The sequence below is a fragment of the Bufo gargarizans genome, chromosome 4 (genome assembly GCF_014858855.1).
Source record: "Bufo gargarizans isolate SCDJY-AF-19 chromosome 4, ASM1485885v1, whole genome shotgun sequence".
NCBI classification, from domain to species: Eukaryota; Metazoa; Chordata; class Amphibia; order Anura; family Bufonidae; genus Bufo; species Bufo gargarizans.
Window position 1 is genome coordinate 298,957,519 of NC_058083.1, and position 15,805 is coordinate 298,973,323.

The following is a 15,805-nucleotide window of genomic DNA, read 5'->3' on the forward strand; positions in this document are numbered from 1 at the left end:
ATGCTGTCACTCCTGCACAGTGCTTACATTGCGCTGTGCAGGAGTCAGTACAGGCCTGTACAATACAGAGAGCAACTGGCGGTCCTCCACATGTGCATTCACCCTAGTGCACTGTGAAGACGGCTGCCCAGAGCTTTCTCCAGCAGGAGGCGGTGACATCACTCGTGACGATCTGTCTCCTGCTGGAGAAAGGAAGAGAAGACAGGAAGACAAGAAGGGTGGAAGCACTAAAAAGCCATCTTGAGGGACCACGTGACCGGGAGCAGATCTCAAGAACGGCTGCACTCTGAAAGGTATGTATGTGACCAATAATCTTTCCTCCACAGGTTAGCATGTAATAGCTAAAAAAAGGTTAAGCCCGGAGAACCCCTTTGATCCACCGGCATGGCCGGATACAGCAATGCCGGCGGATGCAGCAGGGGCCTGGCACAGCATTTGTCTGCCAGTCCCATGGAGATGAATTGCACAGAGGCTTGACCACCGCTCCATTCATGCAGGAGGAACAAAGATCCCTTGTTTTAGTGATTAGCGGAGGTCCAAGCAGTGGGACCTGATTAAACATTTAGACCAAATCCAGTGGATAAAGTATAAATTGAAATCTTTGGACAACCCCTTTAAGGCTACATTCACACAGGACATACGGTATATGTTGCAGACCTATACTGCAGATTTGTGTGCATCAAATCCACAGTTTTACAGTACCAGCAAAGTGGATGAGGAGGATCTCTGCCGCAGATTTCACCCTTTGCAATGCAGAGGGTGAAATATGCAGAAAATCTGCCCCTTGTAGCCGTACCCTAAGGCTCTGCCTAGACAGATGTATTTTACTATAACAATCCCATTAGTTGTGTAAACAGTGGGACTTCCAGTGACTCTGAACATAACGGATGGATTCACTTATGCAGTATTGATGCAGTCTTTTAGTCAATGGTTATAAACAAATACAGTATCACATATAGTATTTATGGAAGGGGGGGGGGGGGGCACCAGGCATTGCGGTAACATCCATCAGTGCTGGATCCAGAGAGCTCTGGCATGTTGTTCTCTGCCAGAACAGCCTGCCAGAACTAATGCCGGCCGTGTGAAACAGGCATTAGTGAACTTTACCGTAAGTACTGCACCAACCAAATAATGCGACTTCAACTTTCCAGATAGGTGGACGTCCTAAACTTGGAACTCGTGTATCTTCACTACATACCTTTTATTCAGATACAGTTGTGTTCAAAATAATAGCAGTGTGTTTAAAAAAGTGAATAAAGCTCAAAATCCTTCTAATGGCTTTTATTTCCATACACACAAATGCACTGTGAACACTACACATTCTATTCCAAATCAAAACATGAAGAAAAATATATCAAATTTGTGTTGTTCCTCTAAGAAAAATTGAAGAAAAGTGAATATTAGACTGTTAAAAAAAAATAGCAGTGCTTGAAGATTTTGCTTTCCTTTGAATCACGTAACTTATATTTAGTTGTATAGCCACTGTTTCTGAGAACTGCTGTACATCTGTGTTGCATGGAGTCAACCAACTTCTGATACCCGTGAACAGGTATTTCAGCCCAGGGTGATTGGACCACATTCCACAGTTCTTCTCTATTTCTTGGTTTTGCCTCAGAAACTCCACCCCACAAGTTTTCTATTGGATTAAGACCCGGGGATTGGGCTGGCCACTCCATAACGTCAATCTTGTTGGTCTGGAGCCAAGATGTTGCACGTTTACTGGTGTGTTTGGGGTCGTTGTCTTGTTGGAACACCCATTTCAAGGGCAGTTCCTCTTCAGCATAAGGCAGCATGACCTCTTCAAGTATTCTGATGTATTCAAACTGATCCATGATCCCTGGTATGCGATAAATAGGCCCAACACCGTAGTATGAGAAACATCCCCATATCATGATGCTTGTGCCACCATGCTTCACTGTCTTCACAGTGTACTGTGGCTTGAATTCAGTATTTGGGGGTCATCTAACAAACTGTCTCCGGCCACTAGACCAAAAAAGATCAATCTTACTTTCATCAGTCCACAAAATGTCTCCTTAGGCCAGTCAATGTGCTGTTTGGCAAACTGGAACCTCTTCAGCACGTATCTTTTTTTTCAACACTGGGACTTTGCGGGGGCTTCTTGCAGATAGCTCGGCTTCACATAGGCTTCTTCTAATTGTAACAGTACTCACAGGTAACTTTAGACCTTCTTTGATCTTCCTGGAGCTGATTGTTGGCTGAGTCCTTGCCATTTTGTCTATTATTCTATCCATTGGAATGGTAGGTTTTCGCTTTCTTCCACATCTTTCAGGTTTTGGTTGCCATTTTAAAGCATTTGCATTTTCATTTTCTGTACTTCTTTATATGTTTTCCCCTCTCCAATCAACTTTTTAATCAAGGTATGCTGTTCTTCTGAACAATGTCTGGAACGACCCATTTCCCTCAGAATTTCAGAGAGAAATGCACTGTAACCAGCATGTACAACATTTGCTGCCTTCCTTCCTTAAATAAGGGCAATAATTGCCACCTCTTTTTCAAAGACTGAATGACTTCACTCATTGAACTCCACAGTGCTATTATTTTGAACATGCCCCTTTCAATTAGTGATTCAATTTCAGAGAATCAGCAGCATGCATGTCATGACTGTTGGGTCTGTTTGATTTCTATTACTCTACTACACCTGCTAGTAAATTATTTGCCATGTAGAAATATAATTTCTACCAAAAACAGTGATTGATTAGGTTAGTGATGTCTGACTGCTACTATTTTGAACACAACTGTATATCGTTACATTAGGGTGTGTTTTGGCCCATCCTGAGCCTTTGTCAAAATGGTTGACAAAGGCTCAGGACGGGCCGACACACGTCCTAATGTAACGAGATATATATACAAAAGATATGAAGTGAAGATACATGAGTGCCAGGACCGCATCTCTTTGATTTCTACTACCGGTAGTACCGGGATTTTCTTCCTTTCCACGTGCACCGTCAAGCTCCGTAAGTGCTGACCAAACTCGTTTTACAGTCATGTGAAAAAATTAGGACACCCTTTGAAAGCATGTGGTTTTTTGTAACATTTTTAATAAAAGGTTATTTCATCTCCGTTTCAACAATACAGAGAGATTAAAGTAATCCAACTAAACAAAGAAAACTGAAGAAAAGTCTTTTCAAGATCTTCTGTAAATGTCATTCTACAAAAATGCCTATTCTAACTGAGGAAAAAGATAGGACACCCTTGCCCCTAATAGCGAGTGTTACCTCCTTTGGCTGAAATAACTGCAGTGAGACGGTTCTTGTAGCCATCTACCAGTCTTCGACATCGGTCTGAGGAAATTTTACCCCACTCCTCAATGCAGAACTTTTTCAGCTGTGAGATGTTTGAGGGGTTTCTTGCACGTACAGCCCTTTTCAAGTCACCCCACAGCATCTCAATGGGATTCAAATCTGGACTTTGACTTGGCCATTCCAGGACTCTCCATTTCTTCTTTTTCAGCCAATCTTTGGTTGATTTACTAGTATGTTTTGGGTCATTGTCATGTTGCATGGTCCAGTTCCGCTTCAGCTTTAATTTTCTAACTGATGGTCTCACATGTTCTTCAAGCACCTTCTGATACACAGTAGAATTCATCGTGGATTCTATGATGGTGAGCTGACCAGGTCCTGCTGCAGCAAAGCAGCCCCAAACCATGACACTTCCACCTCCATGCTTCACAGTTGGTATGAGGTTCTTTTCTTGGAATGCTGTGTTTGGTTTACGCCAAACATGTCCTCTGCTGTTGTGTCCAAATAATTCAATTTTGGACTCATCTGTCCAAAGAACATTATTCCAGAAGTCCTGGTCTTTGTCAACTTTATCTCTGGCAAATGTCAGTCTGGCCTCGATGTTTCTCTTGGAAAGCAAAGGTTTCCTCCTTGCACACCTCCCATGCAAGTTAAACTTGTACAGTCTCTTTCTCATTGTAGAGGCATGTACTTCTACATCAACAGTAGCCAGAGCCTGCTGTAGTTCTCGAGATGACACTTTAGGGTTTTTGGAGACCGCTTTTAGCATCTTGCGGTCTGCTCTTGGGGTGAACTTGCTGGGGCGACCAGTCCTGGGCATGTTGGCAGTTGTTTTGAAAGCCCTCCACTTGTAGACTATCTTCCGGACAGTGGAATGGCTGATTTCAAAATCTTTTGAGATCTTTTTAAATCCCTTCCCAGACTCATAGGCTGCTACAATCTTTTTTCTGAAGTCCTCTGACAGCTCTTTTGCTCTCACCATGGTGCTCACTCTCACTTCAACAGTCAGGAGCACACCAAGCTAAATGTCTGAGGTTTAAATAGGGCAAGCCTCATTCAACATGCAGAGTAACGATCTACTAATTATGTGCACCTGGTGTGATATACCTGTGTGAGATCTGAGCCAATTTAAGAGGGAATACATGTGAGGGTGTCCTATCTTTTTCCTCAGTTAGAATAGGCATTTTTGTAGAATGACATTTACAGAAGATCTTGAAAAGACTTTTCTTCAGTTTTCTTTGTTTAGTTGGATTACTTTAATCTCTCTGTATTGTTGAAACGGAGATGAAATAACCTTTTATTAAAAATGTTACAAAAAACCACATGCTTTCAAAGGGTGTCCTAATTTTTTCACATGACTGTATGTCCCAAACTTGGAAGTCACACTTCCATCTATGGCAAATCCCATGGTCTAAGACAGGAATACCACTTTAATATTATTAGTATTCTTTTTTTAAGTCAAAACCATGATGTTAGCAACATACCAGTTCCTGTAGCACTGTGGACTCCACACAGTAGAATAATGATCCATATTCTGTATTTGATGGCCCTGTCCATTGAATGATGAAATCAGAATAATTTCCTCTGATTTTAAATGAAGAGCTTAGTATGATACCAGGAATCACTTCAGGGGCATATGAAAAATTGCCTATAGGTCAGAAATTTGGAAATGAAACAAAATTATAAACTGTATGCATTTTACTCATAAAGTATGTCCACATGTAATGGACTTACTGTGCATTTTTCCTGCATCAAATTCACAGTTCTTCAAAGGAAATGCACATCAACATATTCTCCTAAAATCATGCCAATTTTGGAGGGGATTTGCTTGTGGATTCGATGCAGAAAATTGTATACTTTTTTTTTGCTGCTTAGTCTCCATCTGAATTTGCAATGATGCTGAACATAGAAGTCAATGGGAATCTGCCATGATTCTGTGACAGAAGTGGACATGCTGCAGTTTAGAAAATCTGCAACACAGATCACTTTCCACATGGAAAATCAACGCAGTGTGTGATTGAGATTTCTATAAATCTCATTCGCTTTAGGCCTCATGCACACGACCGTTGTGTGCATCCGTGGCCGTTGTGCCATTTTCCTTTTTTTTTCGCGGACCCATTGACTTTCAATGGGTCAGTGGAAAAATCGGAAAATGCACCGTTTTGCAGCCGAGACCGTGGTCCGTGTATCCTGTCCGTCCAAAAAATATGACCTGTCCTATTTTTTGGACGGACAACAGTTCACGGACCCGTACAAGTCAATGGGTCCGTGAAAGAACACGGATGCACACAAGATTGGCATCCGTGTCCGTGATCCGTGGCCGTAGGTTACTTTCATACAGACGGATCCGAAGATCTGTCTGCATAAAAGCTTTTTCAGAGCTGAGTTTTCACTTCGTGAAAACTCAGATCCGACAGTATATTCTAACACAGAGGCGTTCCCATGGTGAACTGTGTACATGACTTCCCCCTGCTGCCTGGCAGCAGGGGGCTGTGATCCGTACAATTAACCCCTCAGGTGCTGCACCTGAAGGGGTTAATTGTGCGTATCATAGCCCCCTGTAAGAGATACGGGGCTGCCAGGCAGCAGGGGGCAGCAGACCCCCCTCCCTCCCCAGTTTAAATTTCATTGGTGGCCAGTGCGGCCCCCCCTCCCTCCCTCTATTGTAATAATAGCATTGGTGGCACAGTGTGCGCCCCCCCCTCCCTCTATTGCATTAACATTGGTGGCAGTGTGCACCCCCCCCTTCCTCCCTCTATTGTTTTAATACATTGGTGGCAGTGTGCGCCCCCCCCCCTCCCTCCCTCTATTGTTTTAATACATTGGTGGCAGTGTGCGCCCCCCCCCCCGCCCCCCCCCTTCCTCCCTCTATTGTTTTAATACATTGGTGGCCGTGTCTGCCACCAATGTATTAAAACAATAGAGGGAGGAAGGGGGGGCGGGGAGATGGGCGCACACTGCCACCAATGTATTAAAACAATAGAGGGAGGGAGGGGGTGCCGCACACTGTGCCACCAATGCTATTATTACAATAGAGGGAGGGGGGGCCGCACTGGCCACCAATGATATTCAAACTGGGGAGGGGGGGTCTGCCCCCTGCTGCCTGGCAGCCCTGATCTCTTACAGGGGGCTATGATACGCACAATTAACCCCTTCAGGAGCGGCACCTGAGGGGTTAATTGTTCTGATAACGGCCCCCTGTAAGAGATCGGGTGCTGCCAGGCAGCAGGGGGCAGTCATGTACACAGTTTGTAGTATATTCTAACTAGAAGCGTCCCCATCACTATGGGAACGTCTCTGTGTTAGAATATACTGTCGGATATGAGTTTTCACGATGTAACTCATATCCGACAGTATATTCTAACATAGAGGCGTTCCCATGGTGATGGGGACGCTTCAAGTTAAAATATACCATCGGATTGGAGAAAACGCCGATCCGATGGTATAAAAGAGACTCCAGACTTTACATTGAAAGTCAATGGGGACGGATCCGTTTGCAATTGCACCATATTGTGTCATATTGTGGGATCCGTTTGGCTCCGCACGGCCAGGCGGACACCAAAACGACTTTTTTTTTTCATGTCCGTGGATCCTCCAAAAATCAAGGAAGACCCACGGACAAAAAAACGGTCACGGATCACGGACCTACGGACCCCGTTTTTGCGGACCTTATAAAAAAACGGTTGTGTGCATGAGGCCTTACTGGTGCTATAATTTGCTGCAGACTTTCTGTTCACAAATTTGGAAGAAAAGTCTGCAGCAACTCCTGTGTGGAGCCGTAAATCTTACGTATCTGACGTGTACTAATTGTATGTATGCGGGGGGTATAGATACAGGGGTCACCAGGGGCGTTGCTAGGTTAAAACATTCGGGGCCTGGGCCCCTGATGTTTTGTCCCAGGCCCCAAATGTACTGCCTGCCGGATATATACAACTGTATTGCTAGCCTCAGGACAGCAATACAATTTAATCTAATGTCCTGCAAGAGCTGAAGGACCTGTGATGACATCACAGGTCATGTGATCAGTGCTTAATGCAGTAGCTGCACCTGCGATGATGTCACCGTCGTGTGACCAGTGCAGGAGAGGATGGCTCAGTAGTGAAGAGAAGTCCTGGGAAGAAGCTGTGGTGAGGTCTGCTACATGAGGAGAGGTAAGTGAAAGGGTAGATTATTCAGTGTGAGAGGCAGAGCAATGTTGGGAGTTGTAGTTATTTAACTGGGACTGTATGTTAGGGCTGAAGGGAGGGAAATTATTCACATGGGACAGTGGGGTGGAGTGATGTTATTTACATGGGACTGAAAGTTAAAGGAGTTATGTTATTTACATGGGAATGCATGTTGGAGGTGGCTGTGGGAGGGAGTGATATTATTTACATGGGACTGAATGTTGAGGGATAATGTGATTTACATGGGACTGAATGTTGGAGGTGGCTGGGGAGGGGGTTATTTTATTTATATGGGACTGTATGTTGAAAGTGACTGGGGGAGGAAGTGATTTACATGGGACTGAATATTGAGGAGGTAATGTTATTCACATAGGACTGTATGTTGAAGGTGACTTAGGGGTCGATTGGTCGACTTAGAGAATTGAGTCATATGTATTGGGGCTTTGGCCCCAGATCTTTTGAGATCCTAGCAACGCCCCTGGGGGTCGCAGAGGTTGCAGTTGCAGCCAGGAAGCCCCCCACGCTACATTTACATTGATTGGGAAGAGCACTCCTGAATCCTTCTGTGCCATCACAGACAGAACTGTGCAGCCACACAGTCACAGCTTCTTCATCCCCCTCACCCAGTCCCTACACTGATCTCTATGATCAGTGCAGGAAGCAGGGGTCAAAGCTACGTGGAGTCAGAGTGGCCCCTCATTTCATCAGGGGAGCAGTGCTGCCTCACTTTACAAATAAGCAGCTTAAAGGGGTATTCTCGTCTTCTCTTTTCATACTTACCTTCCTTGAGCACGACGCTCACTTCCTGGATTCTTCTCCCGGGCCGCGCTTGCGCAGAAGACTGAAGATTTTCTCCCGGCCGGGCTGCGCAATGTCCTGAATGCGCATGCCACCGCGCATTCGCCATGGTGACTTATTCCTGGCCTGTATAGTACAGAGCTGGCGTGCACGTTCGCAGCTCTGTACTATACTGGCCAGGAAGAAGTCATCATGGCGCATGCGCGGCAGTGTGCGCATTCAGGACATTGCGCGGCCCGGCCGGGATAGAATCTTCAGTCTTCTGCGTAAGCGCGGCCCGGCGGGATTCGACAGGAGAGGTGGCCGTAACCAGGGGAGACCAAAGACAACATCAGGTAAGAGGGGACTTATTTTGTAAAAAATGGTGGGAATTGGGTAATAAAATGTATTTATAAAAATGATCACTGTCAAATCATTAACAGATTTAACAGTGATCATTAAAATGAGAATACCCCTTTAATTACTATTCTTTTTGCTTACTGCACGTACACATACCATATAAGGATGTTCCGGTAGTATGTGTATGAGCACCAATGTTTATCCTTTCTGATTGGTTTAACGCTGTTGTTATGTAAACTTTTCTACTGCCTATATAAGGCCAAGTGATAGCATAATAAAGTTAGAAAGTTAGAGTATTTCTCAGTGATACCTGTGTGTGTGTCATGTTATTGCTAGCTGAGAAATATCTCTCCTGACGTCAGTGACATCAAACCAAGGTGGTCGTAGAGGTCCGGAAAGGTCCAAATCCTTTCAATTACCATCATATTAATTTTTTTAGATAATTTATATGTGATATTATATATCATCCATTAATAATTTGTATAAATCTACCTTTATTTGTCTCCACTCACCTGGAAATGGTTTTAGAGCATTCAGTCCCAAAGTAAAACTTGTGAATTCTGCAGGCTGGGACAGAGGTGTACAAGAACTTTGGTTGATTTCTTGCACAGTAATATATTTCTGCCCATTAATCCAAAAGAGTCGATTGCAATGGAACATTAAAGCATGTTGGGTAATTTCAGAATAACCCCATGATGCATGTTGTGTGACTTTCATGTCAAACATTCTATAAGAAGACATAAAGATATTTCATTAATTTCTTGTTTTCAAATGATGTATTGGATTAGTATATAAAGGAAGAAAATTAAGCGGTGCCTCAGCTTACAATATTTTCAACATACAGTGGTGTTCCTCAGGGGTGGACTGGGATTTAAAAGTGACACTGGAAAAAAAAATCCTAAAAGTGGCCCAATTTGGCAGAAGACAGGGCCAATATACAGTACAGACCAAAAGTTTGGACACACCTTCTCATTCAAAGAGTTTTCTTTATTTTCATGACTATGAACATTGTAGATTCACACTGAAGGCATCAAAACTATGAATTAACACATGCGGAATTATATACATAACAAAAAAGTGTGAAACAACTGAAAATATTCATATTCTAGGTTCTTCAAAGTAGATGCTTAGCACTTGTTGGCCCTTTTGCCTTCACTCTGTGGTCCAGCTAACCCCAAACCATCTCGATTGGGTTCAGGTCCGGTGACTGTGGAGGCCAGGTCATCTGGCGCAGCACCCCATCACTCTCCTTCATGGTGAAATAGCCCTTACACAGCCTGGAGGTGTGTTTGGGGTCATTGTCCTGTTGAAAAATAAATGATGGTTCAACTAAACGCAAACCGGATGGAATTGCATGCCGCTGCAAGATGCTGTGGTAGCCATGCTGGTTCAGTATGCCTTCAATTTTGAATAAATCCCCAACAGTGTCACCAGCAAAGCACCCCCACACCATCACATCTCCTCCTCCATGCTTCATGGTGGGAACCAGGCGTGTAGAGTCCATCCGTTCACCTTTTCTGCGTGGCACAAAGACACGGTAGTTGGAACCGAAGATCTCAAATTTGGACTCATCAGACCAAAGCACAGATTTCCACTGGTCTAATGTCTATTCCTTGTGTTCTTTAGCCCAAACAAGTCTCTTCTGCTTGTTGCCTGTCCTTAGCAGTGGTTTCCTAGCAGATACTCTACCATGAAGGCCTGATTCACACAGTCTCCTCTTAACAGTTCTTCTAGAGATGTGTTTGCTGCTAGAACTCTGTGTGGCATTGACCTGGTCTCTAATCTGAGCTGCTGTTAACCTGCGATTTCTGAGGCTGGTGACTCGGATGAACTTATCATCCGCAGCAGAGGTGACTCTTGGTCTTCCTTTCCTGGGGCGGTCCGCTTGTGAGCCAGTTTCTTTGTAGCGCTTGATGGTTTTTGTGACTGCACTTGGAGACACTTTCAAAGTTTTCCCAATTTTTCAGACTGACTGACCTTTATTTCTTAAAGTAATGATGGTCATTCGTTTTTCTTTACTTAGCTGCTTTTTTCTTGCCATAATGCAAATTCTAACAGTCTATTCAGTAGGACTATCAGCTGTGTATCCACCTGACTTCTCCACAACCCAACTGATGGTCCCAACCCCATTTATAAGGCAAGAAATCCCACTTATTAAACCTGACAGGGCACACCTGTGAAGTGAAAACCATTTCAGGTGACAACCTCTTGAAGCTCATCAAGAGAATGCCAAGAGTGTGCAAAGCAGTAATCAAAGCAAAAGGTGGCTACTTTGAAGAACTTAGAATATGACATATTTTCAGTTGTTTCACACTTTTTTGTTATGTATATAATTCCACATGTGTTAATTCATAGTTTTGATGCTTTCAGTGTGAATCTACAATTTTCATAGTCATGAAAATAAAGAAAACTCTTTGAATGAGAAGGTGTGTCCAAACTTTTGGTCTGTACTGTAAGTAGGCATGGCCAGCAATAATGTAGTGCAGCACAAAATACTGTCCCAGCAGAACCAAATACACAGTGCAGCATAAATACTGTCGCCCCCAACACAGCATTCAACTCTATCACCATTCAGATGATGGTGTAACACCCCAGTGGTGCATTGCCACTTTTGCTACTATCTCCTATGGTTAACCACATGTCATCCTATGTATTTATTTCCAGGTCCTGCATAATGTGCATCTCCTATTTTGCAACTGTTTGTGTTCACGTGTAATGTGCCTGGTTTACCAGCAGGTGTCAGCATCAATGGCAGAGCTATCTTACAGAGAATGGAGCTTACCTTTCCATTCCAACACCCCCCTCTGTGGTGTGGTGGGTGGGTCCCACTTGCTGCAGGGAGGGTGAAGTTCTAGTTAGAGGTCAGTCTAGTTTAATCCCCTACTAGGGGAAGGCAGCAGGAGCACGTCCCTGTTGGACGAGCCCTGCCAAGCCAGCTAGAGCACCTTCAGAGACAGACCAGACTACAAAGTACAGCATAAAGAAGAAGCTGAGTGATTGGCTCTGCTGTGCTGACAGGCTGGCTATGAGAGCAACAAATGTAGCAGCGAGGAGTTTGCCTGCCACCGTTAATGCCAACGCCTGCTGGAACCAAGATAAAGTCTGTAAACTCATTGTTGACACTAGATTGGACGGGACAACGCAACACTATTCTGTTTTTAACAGTTTTTAATTATTCCATTTTTATTTAATTATTATTTTTTATTCTTGTTCATTTTTCTATGTTGGGATATTTTCACATTATCAACGTGTCTAATTGAAATTGGGAGTAATAAATAGTTGTCCTTGATGCAGTTCCCGGTGATTGAGTGCCTGTTTAATTAATTGATACAAATTCTGGAGAAACGTTTATTGAAATTAAAGCTGCTGTTCAATGTTTTACAAGGTCTGGACTCGTTTATTTCATTATTCCCTTCATCAACAACCCCCCTTTTCATTGCTGCGGATCCAACGCCTAGGGTCCAGCATATCCAGGTAGGAGCACCGTGACACGTGCACCAACATTAAGGGACATTATAGGCTACCCTACACCACTCTGGCATTCCAACACCTGGGTACCATCTACTACATCACTAAAAGGGGCCCTGTGCCCTTATTGCTTCACTGCAACTGGCGTCACGAAAACAGGTACTTTTTTTCTCTTAAAGGGCCCTGGGGGAGGAGCCCTCTGCAATGGTAATACAGTTGAATGCGGGAGGGCACTGTTTTCTGCCGACCAGATGCTCCTAGCATTAAATAATGCTGAGAGCATCAAAGCGCTATGTATCTGACCGGCAGCAGTGAGGAGGGCTTAGGCGCCCCCCTGGGCATTAGCCCATCAGGAAATTCCCCTGTAGGGTCTATGGTCAGGACACCCCTGGTGTTCCTGAGCCATTGTAATTTGAAATCACATTGAACATGCAATGCCATAGACACTGATGGACATGTGTGATTGGTTGGAATATGGGCAATTCGCTGGTAACAAGGTCTCCTCCTACCTCTTCATGCCTACTCTGCCCCTCAGAGCAGTGATTGACAGACTGCTATGCAGCATGTATACACAGAAGCCTGACAGTCATGGAGAGGCAGGGGAAGTGCATGCATACATATTTTAGTAACCTATAATATAGCTAAAGTATACTTTGAAGCCAACAACTGAAAGTTTTGAAAGTTTTGGTACAGCACTGAACTTTGTGAACTGCTTCTGAGACTTTGGAGTGTTGCTCTGATCATTACTGGAAAAAAACACTGGTCCCAGTTTAGTGAGTTAGGTTGTCCAGAGGCTGGGTGCCATAACCAGTTCTCCTACAACATGGTTTCAAACACAGTAAACTCAGGTCTTAGCAATATGTATATCATAGAGAACAAGGCAGAAATTGCCAGGACTATCTTACCCTTCCGAGCGTGTATTTGCCTGGTACATATTGATGTGCAACCCATTTTTAGCAAGCCAGTAAATTTGTCCCTCCTTGAGGTTTAGTGTCAGGGCCACCACCTGTACAATATATATTAAGAAGAATATTACATTTTGAGGCAATAAAGAAAAAAATTGCATGTTAAAGTGGATCTGTCATTACTGCCCTGTCTAAAAGCATCATATTATGGGACAGGTCCTCTGCACTAAAGTTATGAACCGGCTGTGTTCGTAAGGGAAGGACTCCCCTGCCTCCTGTTCCCTCACCGGTGAATGATGCCTGTCAGGGGGGAGGTAGGGAAGGGCTGTCCCTCATGAATGTAGTGGACACATAACTAAGAGTCCGCTGCATTCGTTATTACAGTGGCATGCAAAAGTTTGGGCACCCCTGGTCAAAATTAGTGTTACTGTGAACAGTTAAAGTTGAAGTCATCTCCAAAAGGGATAAAGTTAAACCTGAAACGCTGTTTCAACCACAGTAACATTTGGTAAAATATTTCATGGCACATCGATCAGATGTGGTAGTGATGTATGATTATAGGGTCACCAATGCCTAGAACATGGGTGTCATGGAGCTCTGAACTATTGGCTGGTGGTCCCAGCAGTTGTGCATTGCTATTGATATTCTATCACATGAAAACCCCATTTACCCCATTTACTTACTACTCATAAATTCATATTAGCACATTGCTTGCATTATTTCAATTAATGCTGTAATTGCATTCAATCTGTGATTCTTTTTATATCCATGTCTATCAATTAGATTAGAAATGATATTACAAGAACATCTATTGGTAAATGTTTGACATAGGCACCAGAAAAGCTCCCAATGCGTGCATGAAACGTATCCCTATGCCTCCATTTACCCGGTGAGGCCCAAAAGAGTACCCTTTTAGCCTCTGTCGGGATAGTATGTGTCCATATAGTTTTTATTCTGCTGTGCTTTTCCAAACAAAGGGAAGGAACGCAAAAAAAAGTATGCCACACAGCGTTTGGCCTATTTAACATGGGAGTCTACGGGCAATGTATGCCCAGTATTGCTGAACAGTGACATACATCACAGGCAAACATTGCAGGTATACATTAGAAAATCCTCTGAATGTACCCTTTAAAAATACACTGCATTTATTACAGAGCATCATTTACCTTTGTAGTTACCTGTAAAGTGGAAGACAATGTTAAGTTCTGAATAACCACATGATCCTGTCCATTCAGTCTGCTGCTCTCCACTGTGTATCCTGTGGTCCAGTATAGGAAAGCACTGACCGAGTCCACCGCCAAGTCCTTCACCAGAGAGCTGATAACCTTCACTGTTTCACTATCATGCGTCCTCAGAGACGTTCTGTAAATCTGGTTCGAGAAGATGACAATTAGTCCGTCACGTATATTCATTTAACTACTTTGAACTATTTCTAACATCAGATTGGAAAACTCATTGAGCAATCAGGCCTCATGCACAAGCCCGTTTTTGTGGTCTGCATCCGAGCCGCATTTCACTTCAATTGGGCCGCAAAAGATGTGTACAGCACTGTGCTGTCCACATCTGTTGCACCGTTCCGTGGCCCCGCCAAAAAAATATAACCTATCCTATTCTTGTCCGTTTTGCGGACAAGAATAGGCATTTCTACAATGGGCCGCCCGTTCCGCAAATTGCAGAAGGCACACGGATGGCTTCCATTTTTTGCGGACTGCAAAAAACGGCACGGTCGTGTGCACGAGGCCTCAGGCAGATTTACCGTGTGGCCGTACCGTAATGTAAGCCAACCAAGAGGTGGTGTAAAGTTGAGAGAAGAATCTATCTTGTCCAGCCTATATGTGGTTTGTCCATAGGCATGAATATTTTAAATAGTTTAACTGAGTGTTACCTTTCCGCCTTATCTCATACCTTAGGATTCAGTTTGTCTGCCCAGTAGATGCACTGCCCAATCCAATCAAATGTCAATGGCCCAGCTCTTCTTATCTCCGATACGTACAGGGGTGAAAAGTCAGTGGTGTTCTCTATCTTCCAGAGATGCACATGTCCTGTCTCATTGCTCCAGTAGATGGTGCCATTGTACCAATCCAGATCTGCGATCAGAATATCACAGGGACAAAATGCAAAAACTCCGAATCAGATGTAACAGAATGCCTTGTACAAGTTCATGAAAATGAGTATTGAATTGTACTGGAAATGATCAGTGTAATCATTGAATGATATTTGGTATTTTAATTGGCATTATTTACATTATTCTACGCTAAAATAGCATTTAGAAAACTAAAGGACATGTCCACGCTAAATATAAATCACCTACAAAATAAGGTTTATCATTTGACCCCTTTTTTAGACTCCTTCTGGGCTAATCTGCTATGCAACACAGCCATAAAGAGAAACACAAAGTATCGATGCCTATGAAGTCATATAATTAGGGATGAGCGAATCCAAATATCCGAAGTGGATTTCGATCCGAATTTCAGGAAAAATTTTATTTGCTGCGAAGCCGAATTTCCTCACTCTTCATGAAAACAAATCAATTTTCCCTGAAATGGTGTTTAAAAAAATACATACCTCATCCATCTGAGCGTGAAGAGGCCACTGCAGCCATCTTATGTCTGAACCCAGACATATGCCCATTTTCACCCAGGCAGCCCCCCTGACTTGAGCATTTGAACAGTTCATGCTCCGATGCTCTCCTTTGCCCTGCGCTTAGTGTCGCAGGGCAAAGGCATTTTCTGGAGTTCCGGTGACAAACAGGGCTCTCCTTAGGGCTGCCAGGCGGAGGCTTCAGCCCAGCAGTGAGCCCTGTGACATCACCGGCACTGATAGGCTGGCTTTAGCGCTGCCCTAGCCTTTAAAATGGCTAGGGCAGCGC

General features: G+C 43.8%; 1 protein-coding gene across 1 annotated transcript in view; it reads right to left on the reverse strand.

Annotated features, from left to right (window-relative positions):
* ROS1 (ROS proto-oncogene 1, receptor tyrosine kinase) overlaps positions 1–15,805 on the reverse strand; it is a 256,125-nt gene that overhangs the window by 183,459 nt on the left and 56,861 nt on the right. The window contains exons 13-17 of the mRNA XM_044291160.1: positions 14,842–15,023; positions 14,115–14,306; positions 12,937–13,037; positions 9,076–9,290; positions 4,745–4,908 (exon numbers count right to left, since the gene is read on the reverse strand). Of these exons, the coding sequence (XP_044147095.1) occupies positions 4,745–4,908; positions 9,076–9,290; positions 12,937–13,037; positions 14,115–14,306; positions 14,842–15,023 (854 nt within the window). The remainder of the gene's footprint in view (positions 1–4,744; positions 4,909–9,075; positions 9,291–12,936; positions 13,038–14,114; positions 14,307–14,841; positions 15,024–15,805) is intronic.